General features: G+C 37.6%; 2 protein-coding genes across 2 annotated transcripts; both read right to left on the bottom strand.

The window, feature by feature from the left end:
- Positions 1–674: 674 nt before the first annotated feature.
- Positions 675–11,047, bottom strand: hsf4 (heat shock transcription factor 4). Its single transcript, XM_061282655.1, has 13 exons — positions 10,550–11,047; positions 9,178–9,286; positions 8,965–9,092; positions 8,767–8,891; positions 8,061–8,136; positions 7,329–7,396; positions 6,642–6,741; positions 5,498–5,616; positions 4,357–4,593; positions 4,198–4,294; positions 3,446–3,511; positions 3,199–3,296; positions 675–2,990 (listed from the first exon to the last, which is right to left on the bottom strand). Exons 1-12 carry the CDS (start codon positions 10,673–10,675, stop codon positions 3,237–3,239), a joined length of 1,311 nt encoding a protein of 436 aa, XP_061138639.1. The 5' UTR covers positions 10,676–11,047; the 3' UTR covers positions 675–2,990; positions 3,199–3,236.
- A 138-nt stretch (positions 11,048–11,185) lies between these two features.
- On the bottom strand, positions 11,186–17,873 carry LOC133156733 (cytochrome P450 2F2-like). Its single transcript, XM_061282653.1, has 11 exons — positions 17,618–17,873; positions 16,315–16,477; positions 15,806–15,958; positions 15,453–15,613; positions 14,739–14,807; positions 14,471–14,575; positions 14,239–14,380; positions 12,649–12,734; positions 12,332–12,433; positions 11,951–12,092; positions 11,186–11,882 (listed from the first exon to the last, which is right to left on the bottom strand). Exons 1-11 carry the CDS (start codon positions 17,774–17,776, stop codon positions 11,689–11,691), a joined length of 1,476 nt encoding a protein of 491 aa, XP_061138637.1. The 5' UTR covers positions 17,777–17,873; the 3' UTR covers positions 11,186–11,688.
- Positions 17,874–18,678: the final 805 nt, after the last annotated feature.

Here is an 18,678-nt window from a genome sequence, read left to right as displayed (position 1 = left end):
AAAATACAGACTGTATAAAATTAATTTAAGTAACAGGCAAATCAATCAAATGGTCTTCCACTTGATGAGAGAAGTCACCTCTATATCCACTTTTGGGGAATCAATAAGTGGTGTGCCGTGAGGTTGTTTTTTTTCCCATGTGAAAAATGGCTCACATGAGGTTTTATACCCATGCAACTAGGAATGCTGGGAAATAGAGTGGATACTTAAAAACATACAAACAAACTGAATAAACAACATTTAACTAACTACTGAAGCCATCAAAGAACACACGGATTAAAGGTTGAGCAATTTGAGATGTCCCAAAACAAAAAATGGCATTTATGGCATGCCCATTTTAGGAGACTAAAAATGTCACTGTTTCAAAGCTTCACACTAGTTTGACGTCAATAACTGATTTCACAATCGGCTGGTTTACATCTTCACATCCCTCGGAGGTCTACAAAAAGTCGGATCAAATTACCGCAAAGTGGTGCTGGTGGAGCATGGAGATGGACAATGGATGGCTGGTTTGGATGGATGGATGGATGGATGGATGGATGGATGATGGATGGATGGATGGATGGATGGATGGATGGATGGATGGATGGATGGATGGATGGATGGATGGATGGATGGATGAGAATAATTAAAAAACAATGCCATGAAAATGTTTCATTTCAATATCCCTTTTATTTTATTCATTAATATTTTGTTTACATGTGAAATACATATCCAGTTCAACTGACCCTGTGTAATATTGCACTTTAGTCTTTTTATGAAAGCCATTTAACACATTAACATTTGCCGATGATGATGGCCCACTTTAAAAGCATTGAAACACCTCATATCTGTTTCATGGTAGTCAAAATATTTTGGTGAAAAGTTTATTTTAAAATGTTCCAAGGCCATTGATAGCAAGAGATGACACATTCAATTCTATTTTCTGTCCATAGTGTAATAATGCTTTTTGGGTATGTCGGGCTCTTTCTTTTACAGCAGTCATATTTTCACTTGTTTGCTACTAATACTTAGTAGCATGCCTTAACACACATCCATTCATGTCCAGTGCAAATGATTAAAAATTAAAATAGGATAAATAAAGAACACAACAGCAGCTGAATGTGTGTAGTCACTCCTGAAAAACAATCGAATTGTTGTGAGGAACAGGAAAATAAATGCATGTCTTAAATGTGCTGTGAACTGTACACTTTCAAATATACAACTGTATTTTTAGTGCAATTCCTCATGTTATACACCAAAGTTAACATGCTAAAAAAATCAGAAGGCATATTATTATTATTTTGTTCTTGCTTGTTTGGGCTAATTCGGCATCTTCCGCGTGTTTCCATTTGACTCGCATCAAGTTCAAATGGAAGCAGACTAATCACGTTCAATTATAAGGGTTATATAATAATAAAATGCAATAGAGTAAAAGTTCTATCAGCTAAATTTCCAAGTAAATGAATGCCATGATTCTCATTTCCAACAGTAAGCCGAATGAAATCTTTCTCTCAGGCATGTTACGCCTGCCTTGAAAGTTTTTGGACAAGCATTCTCCTTCTGCTGTGCATTTTACTTTGGTGTCTTCCACCTCACCACTCACAGTTGCTCTTTACGACATTCCTATGGTCATCCACATATTGAATTCTGTACAGTATTGCACAAATCATATTTTTTAAAGAAACTCTCCCCAAGTATACTAGCACTAAAAGTAAAACTAGAAAATATCCAATGTCAGTGTTTTAAAAAGAATGACATAACATACAGTAAGAGTTCATTGAGATGTTTTTTTCCAAAGAATAATTCCACACTTCTTCAATTTATAGATGCATAAATGATGAAATGAAATGCTCAAGAAACCACCTCACTGAACCCACATTAAAACACAAGAGGACATTTGGAAGCGAGGAAAGGCAGTGTCTTAGTCAGTCAGTCAGTCAGTCAGTCAGTCAGTCAGTCAGTCAGTCAGTCAGTTAGTTAGTTAGAGGAAAGGCAGTGTCGAAATGTTTGATATGTCAGTCAGTCAGTCAGTCAGTCAGTCAGTCAGTCAGTCAGTCAGTCAGTCAGTCAGTCAGTCAGTCAGTCAGTCAGTCAGTCAGTCAGTCAGTCAGTCAGTCAGTCAGTCAGTCAGTCAGTCAGTCAGTCAGTCAGTCAGTCAGTCAGTCAGTTAGTTAGTTAGCTTGTTTCTTTGTTTGTTTGTTTGTTTGTTGTTTGGTTCTAAAGATGATCCAAGTCTACTTTAAACCAGCATGTTTAGAATGCCATCAATTAACAAAGAACAAACTATTTAACCATAACTGTACTATGGAGTTTGTGCAAAAATGCAGTGGTGTGGTTGGTTCAGTCAAGTTAAAAAGTCTATCATTTGTTGTCCTTGAAACCATACATTTAGTTAGACGAAATAACCCTAGTTAGTATGTGTCTGACCTAAAGTACATAGGTTAGATATTAAACCTCCTGCAATATGTCCTACTGATACTTAAAATGGTTTCTGAATGAAGTTTAGAGTGGCTTGATTCCATATGTTGATTGATGAATCTTCGATTTCATGAAGGACAACTTGCCTTAAGATTAACACACAAAAATGCTTCTGATTGTGTCTACATTTTTTTCCAGAACCCCCCAAAATCAGACAGAACAAAATATATAATGACGATCTCAATCCATGTTTTGCACACATTCAGGTAATCACAATATTTTGGTTCACGTGTGTGCATTTGCAATAATATGATTCGAAAATAATAAGTTACTTCTGTACCCATATGTAGGAATCCCCTCTCACAGAAAGACTAAAGTGCTCAAGCCAAGCATGCACTGTGTGCATCTTGCTGTTAATAGGGTCTTGATATTCTTGGAGCAATCCATTAAAGAAAAAAGACATTATTTGTACAAATATGATCATTTCTGCATTTCATAAGAATACTTATGCATACAAAAAAGGCAAATAAAATAAATAACCTGGCCAGCTTCTAGGATCAAATTCATGCACGGTAAGATGTGTCTGTGGCCTGTAGAGAAAAGTATCATTATTAGGACCAGACAAAGAAAGGCGATAGATTTGACTGAAAATACTTGTCACTTTAGTTGTTAAAATGAAAACGATTTTGTCGTGTTTTGTTGCTGTTGATTGAACCATTTCTGGTTTGTTAGCTGTTTTCAAATATGTAGTCCATACACACACACACATCTCAATGATTAGTTTGTCAACTTTATTACCTTCTATTTCAAAAAGGGCCACTCACTGCACAAACTAATCACTGTTTCTCACAAGTGGATGCTGGAAAAGCCTCAGGTTCTTGATTTTGGAACACATACTGTGAAGTGTAAGACAGATGCACCTCAATGTGAGCAATTTTAATGCTCGATCAGACAGGAAAAGCAGAATTTGGTAAATCCATGGAATAGTAAAAGGAGAGAACAGAAACATATTGTGGAGGTGTAAAGACTCACAAAATTTACTTACTGATTTGAGATTGGACTCCATCTCATTAAAGCTCCATTCAGTCAGAGGAAGGTTTACACTGAAGGGCTGCAAAAGAGACAAAAGCAGGGGCAACATGTTGGGCTCATACATAGTGTAGGGAATAGCGATAGGACCGATAATGCTAGGTGGCGAATTCTCGCACAATTCATCACAAAGTAACTCTTGGTGGCGAGATCCCAGTCATGGAAAAATCACCACTGGATACAAGTAAAGCATTAATGGCCATGCTTTGTGCAGGAAAGAAAGATGAGATGTATGGACAAATTTGCTACATTAAAGTGGAGAAATAAATAAAACCACAAGTTTGATTTTAGTTGAAGCGAAGGATACCAGGAAAAATAACAACAAACCTGAAAAGAGGCACAAAGAGCCGTATTTTTGTCTAGGTTACCGTACTTGAGATTTTGGCAGACTGTCTTGTGCCAATTTGTGCGTTTCGCCGCAAATAGTAATTATTAACATCCGAATCACGTTTACTGGGATTACGGAACACAATCATATCCTAGTTGTAAAAGGGTGTGTGGACTTATGTCAGTTGTTTATTTTTAACTCCCCTCTGTAAAAGATTACAAAAATGAATTGTACAAGTTATAGGTCACATTACGCTCTGAAATAATTTATCATCGTCTTATTTCATGTTATCACAAAAACTGGCCTTTGAACAGGGTTGTGTAGTTTTTTTATCCACTTATGCACGCATGTGGTTTGCGTGCATGCGTGTGAGTGCTTACATCCATGTTACTCTGTTGATGGCTCCTGAGTATCAACTGCTGCAACTCCTCCAGGCTCATCTCCATATTTTCCACTGCATCAGAACCACACTCCACTCTGGAGACACAAATAGACCCAGTGACAAGTTGTCACCGCTTAAACATGATGTGAGTGCTTACCTTTCAATAGCAACTCTCTTATTCCTCCTTTCTGTCACTGAGGCAGATGATCCTCTCCCCTCTAAGACAGACTGGACCATTGCAACAGGAAGGACGGGAGGTTCTGAGGTGCACACTTCACAAGCGGAGTTCAACGCCAGGGTGTCTCCTCCAGCAACACCGCCACTTTTCACTCCTGCTCTCACTCCTGGACTCACAGGCTCTTCTTTGATCAGCATCAGGCACTTTTCCCTATGACTTAAACAAATGGGGCAATTACCCATTAATTAGTTCATGTATAGGCTTGCTACGGCCATGAGAATGTGCGTAACGCACAAGTATCACAACAGATCCTTAAAGTCTTGGAAGTAAAACCTCATGAGAGCATTGAAATGATACAGCCTACATTTTAATCAATCATAAATGAAACCGCTGCAAAACCTGTTATTCCGGAGGTTGCTAATATCAGCAGAACATTCTGCATAGCTTCTGCTGATGTTCTAATATGACTCCATATGTTTGACTGTCTCAAGGCAAACTTTGAGCCCTCATTGAGCCTGTTAAAGGGGAAGTCCTTGAAATAATATGTGTGCAGCCTAACTAGTCAAAACACAGTGTTCTGACTAATGTTTCATTTGTGAAATATGAATTAAACAGGCAAAATCCAGATATTTTTATTAATCGCAGGGGGCGGACATTTTGCTCAGTTTCAGAAACCTGGTGACCTGAGAGCTGGCAACTGTGATGCCATTTTTAGTTCACAGCAAGTGGAAAAATGGCCGCCCCATGAGAGATAAAAATGGGTAAATTTTGCTGCTTAACTCATATTCCACAAACACAATATTAATCAAAATGCTGTGTTCAGACTAGTGGGGGCACATTCAACATGTAAGAATATTTAGGAGTTGACTTCCCCTTTAAAGCTTGTGGACACAAATGTATATATTGTACATATCTGCTTTTGGGGATAAAATAAAGCTCACATTGAATGCATCAGACTAGTCCCACAATCATCCTTCAAGTTTTGTCTTAAATCCCATCTGTCACTTCTTTAAAGCAGATTCAAACAGCTCTTGTCTAGATTTGTGGGAATTGTGTCAGCCATGTGAGTAAGATGACAGACGTTGAAAAATGTACTGCTTTTTATACCGACTTTACCTACCTGGTCTCATCAGACTGCATCTGTAGAGGCATGCTGGCTTGAGACATATCTGTTACATCCGATATGATCGGTCCACCTGCTAGCCCAGTGGTAGAACATGAAGCAGTATCACTGGATGGCTGTGAAAGAAGAGCGGTCAAGTCAAGTTTATTCAAAGTATAGTATTCTTAATCAAAAGGGGCCTCAAAATGTGTCTAAGGCCACGGTTCACAGAGATCAATGACATCCCCTGGTCTAAACCACGCATCCCTAAAAACTCAGGGCAAATGTAAGAAACTTTGAGTAGAGATCACAGATGAGAGGATGGTGATGGTATTTGCATCTCTCACTAAGCACTGCTTCCATCTAGCGTTGCTACGGATTACATAACAGAATACAGGCATTTACAGAGGAGGTGGGACGAGCAATTTTTCCACGTACACAATCTATCAATCTATCAATCTATCAATCTATCTATCTATCTATCTATCTATCTATCTATCTATCTATCTATCTATCTATCTATCTATCTATCTATCTATCTATCTATCTATCTATCTATCTATCTATCTATCTATCTATCTATCTATCTATCTATCTATCTATCTATCTATCTATCTATCTATCTATCTATCTATCTATCTATCTATCTATCTATCTATCTATCTATCTATCTATCTATCTATCTATCTATCTATCTATCTATCTATCTATCTATCTATCTATCTATCTATCTATCTATCTATCTATCTATCTATCTATCTATCTATCTATCTATCTATCTATCTATCTATCTATCTATCTATCTATCTATCTATCTATCTATCTATCTATCTATCTATCTATCTATCTATCTATCTATCTATCTATCTATCTATCTATCTATCTATCTATCTATCTATCTATCTATCTATCTATCTATCTATCTATCTATCTATCTATCTATCTATCTATCTATCTATCTATCTATCTATCTATCTATCTATCTATCTATCTATCTATCTATCTATCTATCTATCTATCTATCATCCATCCTTCCGTCCGTCCGTCCGTCCGCAGACTGCCCACCTGTCCGTCCGTCCGAGTATACTATACATGACTGCAAGACCTCAGTGAATGAGTATAAGGCAGCCGCATAAAAGCGAAGCTGTGAACATTCTCTCACCGACTGGATGTAGAAGGGCTCATGCACTGGCTCCATTGGGTTAATATGGCTGAACTTGGACGCAGGTGGGCTAAGAGAGCCATCATCCAACATCAATGGCCTGAACAGATAATGAGGTTTTAATGTTAAAGGTTTGTGTCAGAGCAGTTTCACTATGCTGTCAATACCTATTGAGTGAACAATGAAAGCCTTGACGATTGGTATGTTTTCAATACGGTCAGAGCGTTAGAGAATATATTGGGGAAATAAAAAACAAAATTCTGTGCTATGTAGTTTTACCTTGTAAAACATATTTGCTCATCGGATTCAAGCATGATCATTATGTCAACTCATGGTAAAGCATGAGCCATCACTGCAGCTTTGCCAGGCAGCATGCTGACCCTGAAATGTCTGTTCTCTTACCACCTTTGTGTGAGAACGTGCCTTTCCCACCGCAAGGCTGAACCAGCATTTTACATTGGCTCTAGCAGGGTCATGCACTCAGGTCTGCCTTCCATCTGTGTGCACGTGTGTGTGCGTGCGTGTGCGTGCGTGTAACTGATTCAGCACTTGTCGCCATTCACACAGCTTGATGGTTCAGTTTGTCAGCTGAGCCAGCCCTTCCCACTGCCCCACTGTGGCCCCGTTTGTCAAAATTCTGTTGATAGGAACTCCGTGTGTGTGTTTTGTGTGTGTGTTCGTACTCACAGCTTTCTCTTCAAGCTAACAGTGCCGGGTGTGTTGGACTGCATCTGGCTGAACAGAAACTGAATTAGCTGGCAAAGAGAGAAAAGGCACAGCATGAATCAGCAACTCCCTCTCACCTTTCTCTCGCAAACATAAGTGCACACGTACACACACACATGCACGCATGCACACGGACAAAGAATATTACATTTCAATATCTTTACTTCAGAAGGTCTGTTCGGCTATACGTATATATTTAGTTAACATAGTGTATGTAGTTGAGTTGACTAATACAATACAATACAATACAATACATCATTTATATAAGCAAAGGATTTGTGGAAAGGTTACAATTAATGCATACGTTTACGTATCTACATTGACTAAAATGAACGACAAATAATTGCAGTACGTCTTAGTGATATTTCACTAAATGTTCATCAATAACAGCTCTTGATATTGAGGAAAAAGTATCTGGCCTTTACTTCAATACATATTTCCGATCATGTTTAATGAAAGAACATCTGAACGGTGAAGATAAAAATGTAAAATTTTCTGATGGATATAATGTGTGCAATTTGTTGTTGATTAAGGCATCTGGGAGCAATTTTTAAAAAGAGCATGAAGTGAATTGAACTATTTACACACATCTGCTATATGGCTAAACAATATTGGTACAATAGTCAGTCACGCATATTTAGTCATAACAATGACATCATCAACAGTCCTATTCTTTAGATCATATGGACTGACCTTGTTCATGACCTTTTGTTGCTGTGTGTGGTTCTGTCTCAGTGAGACCACCTCTCTCCACAGAACCTCATTCTGCCTGGAAATAGGACAGGAAAAAGATGTGATTACAAGCTGAAGAGGACATATTTAGTATTTGTTTCAGTTAATACAAGAAAAAAAAATATGATTTGATACAGAGAGAGACAAAGCCGGAATATCATTACAACTTATCCCTACATTTGTTTAAGATAAGAAATAATTATATGTACCCTGCAAATTAACATTTTTGTGGCATCTTGCGGGCATGGGCATGTCTCCAGTGATCAGATTGTTTTAACACCATCCAAATAGAGCACTATGAAATAATCACTTTGTTATGCCATGGGCAAAATATTTCATTCTGCTTAATGTTACTGAATCGCTCAGAATTATGATTCATGTGTCTTTATCAATGTGGTCACTGTGTGTGTGTGTGCTTGTGTGTGTGCCTGCGCCAGTCAGGTGAGCAGGTGAACATTCTCTGCTCTCATTAACAAACAATGCTGAGTACAAAGAAACAGCAGCACACAAAGAACACACAGCAGCAATTGAACAACAATAGTGGGCTCTGTTCATGTCCATGTTGCAACCACGCAACATGGCTAACATACTTTTTTCAACCATGTATATTTTCAACAGCTGGATGGACAGTATATGGGTTTTTTGGACACACGAGCGGTCTACTCACTGCTTCATGTCCTGCATCTGACACTCCATGTTGTCCTGCTGTGTTCTTAATAGCTGAACTTCATACAGCAGTTTACTGAGGTCCTCTTGACGAACTTTGGTTTCTTCGCTCTTCACTATTGATACCTGCACGCATGGTTATTTTGTGACATGATGTTTGTTTTGGGGCAGTATTCTTCATTCTGTGTCCATACAATACCTTTCTCTTGATATGCTCCAGCATATGTTCATGTCCCTGGAGGAAGTACAAATGTTGGAACTCTGTATCATCTCTCTCAGGTTTAACCAGACCGCTTTGCTCAATATTTACAACTTTTCGGAAGCCGTCTAGACACACAGATCGTGCAAAATAGAAATGCATTAGAAGGAAAACAGGGGGGAAAGATGAAATGATAATAAAAAAAAGACTCACACATATTAAGCTGTCGGACAAAGCTTGCCATGTTATTGTGTTTAAAGTACTTTGGTAGAACTTCTTTGGCAAAGCGACCCTGGTCAAACACATGGAAACTGGTCCCAGTCTAAAACAGACAAATAATCAGTTATTAATCCTGGCTGTTTTAAGATATCTTGCTCTAATCATAAATCACTCTATTAAATCAATTCCCATGAGTCATACGTCCAATGTAGTCAGATGATCTACCAAATATTGTGAGTCTGGCCATCAGTTGCTCACAGAGTAGTCATACATTCACATTCACATCTATAGGCGATTAAAGTCTTAAGTCAACATAACATGCATGTGGTTGGGATGCCAGAGGAAACTGGATCGCATGAATGTGAGGCAGCTCTCTTGACCACAGAGACATTTCGCTCCCTATCTGTCTCATCAAAAGGACAAAAATGCTTGTCCTCAAGACACAGAGCAGACAAACACTGCAAGTAGCATATTGTATAGTGTATTGTATTGTGTTTGTGAGTCAAGCAAAAATTGTTTGCTCATGAATATGCAGCTACAATAGTAATGATGTCAGACAACATACATGACCAGTTGTTCTCCACCTTTATTTTTTGTTTATTCGGTTTTTGTGTGTGGTACTGTCTTAACTAAACCTTGGTTTTCATTTTCTCAAATTTGCTGGTGTTGGGCCAAAACCTCATGTCCAAATTTTGTTCATGGACTCTATCTATAATTTCCCACAAATACTATATAGCGTTGGTCAGGTCAGTCCACGTGTGTGTTATTTTTGCAAATGATCCAGTTAGAAATGGATTATTCTATTTGACGACGTAATGTTAATGGTTGAACAAACGTCATTTTTGTCCAGAAAAAAGATTATTTTGGAGGTATGAGGATTTGGCCTGACACCAGTGAATATATTTTTGACTTAGTAGTGGTACTGTATGCAGTGTACAGTGTGAGCAGATGGAGAAAAATATAGTTAGGACTACTGACTTAATCTTCCATCCTGAAATTTAGCCAGAAAGATCAATAACTAGAGTAATCAAGGTAGCCTACCCGATAACTACTACAACATAGCTTTATCATTATGGTCTTCCATTTCTGACTTTAGGCTAACATTGTGGAAATCCTCACAATACGGAATAAGCTTTTCTTTATTCTAATTCATTTATTTCTTAATTAACGAACACACTGACATGTACATTTTCAATCTTGCTATTAATTAGGATGGTCCAAAGTTGACATCCACGTTACAGCTTAAGTATTTCGTTGTATCATGGGTAACTTGTGTGTCAAAAAGCATTATTGTACTTTAGATGAACACAGCAGCACACTGCTCCCTTGTTTACAAGTGTCCAGTGGATGATTTGAGGTTACTCACAGCACTCCAGCAGATTAGGTGGTTGGTATCCGGATCCTCCACTAGAGTCCACAGTTTGGTGAGAAAAGCTGGAACATTGTTGGTGTAGTTGCCATCTACACCCAAGGCACCTGGAGACTCCTGCATGCTGACTTGAGGAAACCAGATGTGTGTAAGAGTGAGCAAGGCCTGTTATACGAGTGTATGTGTGCCAGTTCCCTCTGACACTATTTCATTTTGGAGAAATCCACTTGTGGAAATCCGTTACTGATATTCTCAAGTTTGCCGCAGTCGATTTGATTCCATGCTGAGCTTGTTTACGTCATGTCCAGCTTTGTATTTACCTTTACGGTCCTTGACTAGCTTGGCAAATATCTTAGAAAGATCTGTATTAATCTCTCAGTAAGAGTGTTGGCCAATTTCTTCTGCCCTCTCTCTGCTCTCTCTGCCCCACCATCATTCAAATGAATGTCATCACAGAAGGTCTTTGTCAGCACCATTCAAACCCATCCCCTAACACACACATGCGCACATACACACAGCCATGCACACACACGTACAACAATACCTTACAAAGAGTGCACTATCATTCTACACAAAAAAAAAATGACGCACGCAGGTTATTTTTAAAATAATAAAAAAAATAACAGAGCTTCCTTTTAGGGTATTAAGGATTTTCTCTTTATTATGGAACTGTCCAAGAGGGGAATTCAAGGATTGGGGTATCTGCTTTGGTTATACTCAACATAAACCCTTTTGGGATTTGGTTTCCTACAAAAGTTGTCTTTTTAGGTTTAAAGAGAAAAATATTTTTTTATAACTATTATCAAATCAACATTTAAAGAGTTGCGATAACACAGAAATGTACGTATAAGAACAAATTTGACCAACAGTTCCATCAGATGCCTGCCGGTCCAGTGACAAAAGTGTGTGTGCGTGTGTGTGTGCGTTTTTGTACATTTTAGGTGACATCACAAACTGCTTCAAATGGCCTTAGTGCCACATTTAAAACAGGCTTAGTCTTTCACTTAATGGTGTTTGTAAAAAGGAAAAAAAAAAAGAAGAAACAAATTTTAGATATGCATCGTGCCAGGTTATACCAACTACCTATACCTCATAAGTAAATAAGGGTATAATAGTTAGTCTCATTTAATTTTCACTCAGCTTTTATGCATTGTTCTGAGTTGTATCTTCATGCGATAAGGTTTGGGAGTGAGAGTGACCCCATAGACTGGGGTGAAGTCTGGCTCTCCTGCATCTTCAGGCCAGATGAACTTGAATTTTTTCAGCATAGTCACCGTGATGAGGAAGAGTTCCATACGGGCCAAACCTTCACCGAGACACATGCGAGGACCTGTATAGGGAATGTTGGAGAAATCATTCGCAGCGGTTTCAACCTGTAAAATATGTTCCTATACAAACCTGCAGAAAAAGGCATAAAAGCCTCTGGCTTGACAAATTCGCCCTGGTCATTGAGGAAGTTTTCTGGGTTGAATTTATGAGGGGATTTCCACTGGCCTTCCTCATGCAGCACCGAGGTCAAATTTGGGATGATCATTGTACCCTGGAGAGCCAAAGAAACCAAATGATGTGAAGACAATGTAGTATAGAAAAGTGCAAGATAGCTACAATAAGATCACTGTCATTTTGTTGCACATTTGATTGACCATCTTATGGTCAAACACATGAAAAGAAACATGGTGCGTCAAGATACTGTATTTTCCCTATTTGTCAACAATTCACCCAAAGTTTAGGTCTTCATCCATGAAGCCCAGCAAACATTTGTGTTGTCCTGTCTCTTACCTTAGGAATCGAATATCCCATCAACTCTGTATTTTTTGTTGTACAGTGAAACACACTCAGTGGCACAGTGTTTGCAATTCTCTGAATTTCATGGATTACAGCCTGCAATAAACAAATAAATGAATGAATAAATAAATACATAAATAAATAAATGAATAGATAAAGAAATATTTTTTTAATTGTAAAATTATTAATAATATCTTGCTTTAGGTGTCTTATAAAAGCAAACATGCTATTATCGTAACATTTAATATGGAATAAATTCATACATTTAATTTAAAATCATTTACATCATACAGTATAAAATACTGATGTACCTGCACGTACGGCATTTTGTTTCGGTCATCAAAACACACTTTATCCTCTCCGTTCAACACTTCATCAATCTCCTGTTGGCAACGCTCTAACAAATACAGGAGAAAAAAGGGTGTGAGAGGAAATCTAATTGTAATTCCATATGAAATAACACGAATGTGTGAAATACAATATCTGTTTTTTTGTATGTGTGTATGTGGAGATTTATGTTGATGTGTAAACAAGGTTTATCCGTCGATTAATGTTTATTCCCTTATTTTATCAAATAATACATCATTTTATCATTTTAATACATCAAGGAATTACACATCACACTAGTGTAGCAACAAACGACTTCACATTCAAACCTCACTCATGGATCATGCAATATACTGAATTCATTGATCATACGGGCCATTGCTTTCCAAGGGAGCTCACGTCGGTTCCTGCCGACTCCATCATGGTGGACTCAGCGTGCTAGAACCTTTTTCAGGCATAAAACCAGGCCGAGCAAAAACACTGCAAAAGCCAGTTGTCCATCGCACTGCTCAAGAGCTTCCCATGACCATATGCTGTGCGAAGTCAGTGTTTCACAATCTTTTGATTTTCCATTTTTATTTTTACCTTTTTCTTCCTACGTAGCCTGGCTTACTGCAAAGACACTTCAAAACTGCCTTCGGCTTCAGACAAGAACACAGTCAGTCAGTGCAATCTACTAGTGTACAAATATTGGTGTATAGATTTGTGGAAAAGGATTTAAACTTTCTCACCCTTTTGCACATTAATACCAGTTCATACCAGATCGCTGATTGTGAACTGCTCTTATTGTTAATCTTGTCTATCCGATGATATTCTTACTTCTTTACCATACTTTTCTTTCTTAATGTACTTAGTATGATTTCCATGTACATTTTAACATCAAGTTTAACTAACAAATTAATAATTAGTTAGTTATTTAATTAATTTGATTGTTAATTACCCCATATTCGCTACACTGGGAAGCAGATCACACAGACGCATTCAATGAGATACTGCATGCACCACTGAGCTGAGACCTTGTTCAAGTCCCCCTTGACATCCGCATTTCTCCAGCAAAGCTGCAATTTTTTTGGGGGAATAGACTCTCTGGTTCCAAAGCCCAAGTCTTTGTAGATAAACTAACGATGCCTCGTTTAAACATAGCGATTTTTATCTTTTCTGAGTGAGAGGTGGCTGACCACCTGCCAATCATTGGGAATGACACATTGACACACAATCAATCACATTCACACGAACAAGACTTTACTATACGATAAGCACCCATCTTGTCCTGCTATCTTTTCAGAATAAAAAAAGAATACAAGTTAAATGTTATTTATTGTAATACAGTAAGGGTTTCGGGTTATTTGTGATTGACCGATACAATCTGATTGTATTTGTAGAAGAAAATGATGATGGTGATGAATATTTTAGTCAGACTTTATTTAGTCAGAGGATTGGAAAGTTTATTATTATGGGCTTCTTCTGTAGATAAACTGTAAGTGTACATTTTCAACTCAGCAACAACTGCTTGTAATTTCTAGAACAGGAGACAAATCACCTCGGGAGAAAACAATTACTAGGAGCAAACATACCTTGTACATCTGGATGAGTCATAAGATAAAGGAAACCTGTCAGTAGGGTATTGGAAGTGGTGTCTGTCCCAGCAAAGTGAAGATCTAGAGCGTACATTGACAACTGGTCCTCTGAAAATGAGGAATCATCATCACCACTTCTCTAAAAAAAAGAAAAGAAATGATTGTTTTAGTATATATTTAAAAAAACATACTGGATTTAACAATGACTCCAGTTAATATTTGTGACCACCTTAGACATTTCATCTAGATAGCAGTCAACAAAGTCGCGTGGTTCATTGGGGATTCTGGTTCTCTTGTGCTCAGCCAACAACTCCTTTGCAAGATTTTGACATTTCTAAAGAACAAGAGTAGAACGTTCAATCATTTTATATTTACTAAAACAAGGACACTACAGAATTTGTCAGCATAACTTTGTTGAAATCTGTTGAAATTCTAAATTCTGTCTTTGATCTGAATCGTGTAACCTTATCTCTAACATTAAAAGCCATATAACATACCTTGACATTTTCAAAAGACTTCATGAAGGGCAATGGAAGACTACGAATCATCGGCAAGGAGTCATACAGCTGCAAGGATAAATGAGAAAATAATCATGGGTAATCTCCCATTATACCAACCAGTGTAAGTGCATGATCATACTGATTAAAATGCGTCCTTCATAGTGTGCGCAAAGTAAAGGGTTTATTTTTGCCGAGTGAATTTGGAGAGATCGGGTATCAGCGGATCACCCATTAATAGCATTTTTCAGGAATGGGCGACTGGCATGCGCTCTGAATGGCCACATGATTAACACAAGAAAAAAAAATCTTTTGAATTATTCATATTTTTTACAAACCTATAATAATTTTAAAAAGAAAAATGCTGATAAGCATTCAATACATAAATTGTCCATGGAAAATGGGGAACATGGGAAGAACAATCCAGGAAAAAAACAAAATATGAAAACAATTTGAAACAGAAAAACAAATCTGCGATCGTGCAAATCCACGAGTGCTGAACTGCAAATATACACGAGTTGACTGTAATTTTAAGTTGTCATTTCATCATTCACCGGTAGATGGCAGACATGTTCTAGTGGAGGCCCTATTTTTATGTTGAGCGCAAAGTGCAGTTTAACACTGCAGATGGGTAGAATTTTCTTCTGGTATTTGCTAGATTTTGAACAAGTACAATTGGGCATAAGCGGGGGGTTTGCGTTTTTCTTGACTCACCATAGCCCAGGGTCCATTGGCCAACTTAGCATTCTCAGTGAAACAACGAACAATGACCTTGATGAATTCATCATCATAATCGTAGCGTCTACCAAACAGAACCTGGCAGATGATGTTAGAGGATGCATTATGGAACATAAGTTGGGGACTCAGGGTACTACCTGTAGGAAAGGTTTCAATGAAAGATTATTAGTGCAAACGCATAGTACAAATACATTAAATATTTAACACGAAATCCAGCATTGCAACACGGACTGAGCGAATGAAAAATTACAAACAGATGAAATAGCATGTATTATTTTTGGTGTGAACAACATCAGATCATGTGTACAGTAAATGTACGCTCCACATACCAGCACACTTTTCCAGTGTATTCATGATGAATTCTGTTTCTCCCAGAATCCTCTCCTCCATTGAATTCTTCCCAAGACCAAAGTTCCTCAAAGTCATCAGAGCAAATCGCCGATGTTCCTTCCAAGTAGAACCATAGTCAGCCAGAATGACTCCTGCAACAGGTGTAAAGGTGGTTCATGGAGAGAATATGAAAAACAATATACAGTGTAAATGTCGAGAGATTGTTTTTTTATTATTTCAAAACAAGTAAAACATTTTAATTGAAGATTGGATCACTTATACTTCCTCGTTGCAGAAAGTGGAGGAGTGTGGTACAGACTGAAGCCACTTCAAATGATCTTTCGTTTAGATTTTTTTGCACTGACAGCTACACCCTCAAAAGTGCTCGGTTAAAAATTTAACCAACCCGGAAGTTGGGTCAATATGAAACCCAATTATTGGGCTGTTTCAATCAGCTGGGATAGAATCCAGCACACCCGTGATCGTAGTGATCTTGGCATCAATTTACCTTTTCTGTTTGTTGTGTCATTGACATAAAGGTCTTGAGGTCGTCCAGCAAAGTCAATCGCTTTGGAGACTAAAGCCTCCTTCATGGCTTGTAACCCGTTGATAATAATAGCAGGACGAGGGCCAAGGTACACACTGTAGACATTTCCGTATGCCTTCCTTAGCTTAAAAAAAAAAAACAATATAGAATGTTAGCATAATACAGAGATTCAGTATATTAATTAACACTTACATGTCATTTAAGAGTGGACAGACCTAAAGAACTCAGTGGCTTTGAAGAGGATACACAACTCTTACCTTCTTTTTCGGGGTCTAAGTAAAATGAAGAATTGAAGAGACCTAAAGCCACTAGAGTATAGACTAAGAAGTTGGTAATGTTCAAGACATTGGGTAACATATATTTTCAGAAATAACCAATCAAATTCAAACTTGTTAAATGAGTGTCAACACTCACACACTCATGACCTTTTTTAAAATTGATATCAAGCAGAAGACTCAAGTTTTTTTGTTAACTGACTATTTAAACATACACGCTCCAGCTCGCCTATGGACCAAGTTCAAGCTGAAAAAAAAAACAGCCCCAAAGCATGATGCTGGAGAAAAACATACATTAACAAAGGTGGCAACTGGGAAAATATAACAGAGTCATGATTAGTGTGTGAACTCTTAAGGTCAAGGCCAAAGAGTAGCCTTGGGTTTTATTAGTGTGGCAAAAGGGTACAGCTTTCAACTGTGCACAGACTATTGTTATGCAATCATATTGAAATAGCAGAGTTGAGTAAAATCCCTCCCGCAATTTTTTTTTTAAATTCAATACATTATGTCAGGGGTGTCAAACTCATTTTTTCGTGGGCCGCATTGTAGTCATAGCTTGTTTCGGAGGGCCATTATGACAACCCAAATAAATTTATGAACACCTCATATTATATACAGTAATAGCTAAAAAACAAACTGAAAAATAACTCGTTTTCAAATCAGACGAGTAAAAACTGGTCAAATATTTAAAATCAAAGATATTATTAAAAGTGAAGACAATTTGTAATTCTAGTAATGACACACTAATTTGATGCACAATTTGTCTTTGCGGGCCACACAAAATGATGTGGCGGGCTGTTTCTGGCCCCCGGACCTTGCGTTTGACACCTGTACATTATGTAATGGTGAGAATGACACAGAAAAATCAAACAAACTCAATATGATGATTCTATAAAGAAATACATTCTTGGGAACTTAAGAATTAGGTTTTAAAATGTAATAAAATGTATTGCACAAATAGCAATTAAAAATGTATCTGTGTTTCATACCCGCTCAAAGTCTTGCAGGGGGTTTTCCAAGCTCAGGCTCAATATGTTTCCTAGGATTGGCAAGATCGTGGGCCCCGGTGGAAAATTTTTCGGCCTTCGGCACATGAAATTAAAAAGTATAAAGAAAACACAAAGTGGAAGGAGGATTGTAGCTAGCATGTTGGAGAAGAGTGGACTGACCAAAACAACACCACTGCTTGTGCGATTGGGCAACTATCCTGCCTCTGTCTTTCTGTACTTTGCTTTCCTGAATAGGAGAGGGGGAAGGGTGGAGAACAGCGGAAATGAAGTCTGTACAGTCCTATTCAAATGACAGGTTGTTGTGATGTAAAGAAAACAAGATCAAGAATGTCTGCATATGGTTATTTCATCTATAATTCTAATTGAATATATTGGACCAAGAAGCACCAAGTGCTGAGCAAAAACCGTTAACATTTAAGATCCTTTACAGCCTAACTGTATATAGTATTTACATGTTTTAAAAACGCTTGAATTCAAAATTGAATACTTGATCATAAATCATTGATCAGAAATACATTCAAATAGAAGAGCTCAGTAAAGTGAACTATAGTGCAAATACAGTATCTCACTTAAGTGAGTACACCCCTCTCATTTCTGCAATGTTTTAATTATATCTTGTCATGGGGGAACACTGAAGAAATGACACTTTGAGACAATGTTAAGTAGTCACTGTAGAGCCTGATTGATTGATTGATTGATTATAAATGATAAATGATTAACATTTATTGATCCCGGCAGCAAAGTAGCAAAGTAAATGTATTGTTACTTCAAAGTAACTCAAAATACAACAATGAGTGTTGTCCCATGCCAAGATATAATTAAAACATTGCAGAAATGAGAGGGGTGTACTCACTTTTGTGAGATACTGTATAAATAATGAAATTAGTCCAAGTAGTAGTATAAAATAAAAGTAAATGAATACAAATATATATTGTGATTACACCTGAAATCATTTTATAATGTCTACTATAATTTCGACCTTTCAATTTTTGTTTTCTTTTAATTCAATTCCAGCGATAGTTTTCATTCGCGACAATAAC

The sequence above is a fragment of the Syngnathus typhle genome, linkage group LG7 (assembly GCF_033458585.1).
Source record: "Syngnathus typhle isolate RoL2023-S1 ecotype Sweden linkage group LG7, RoL_Styp_1.0, whole genome shotgun sequence".
NCBI classification, from domain to species: Eukaryota; Metazoa; Chordata; class Actinopteri; order Syngnathiformes; family Syngnathidae; genus Syngnathus; species Syngnathus typhle.
Note: the sequence above shows the minus strand (reverse complement) of the source record. Positions and strands in the feature narration are given on the sequence as shown.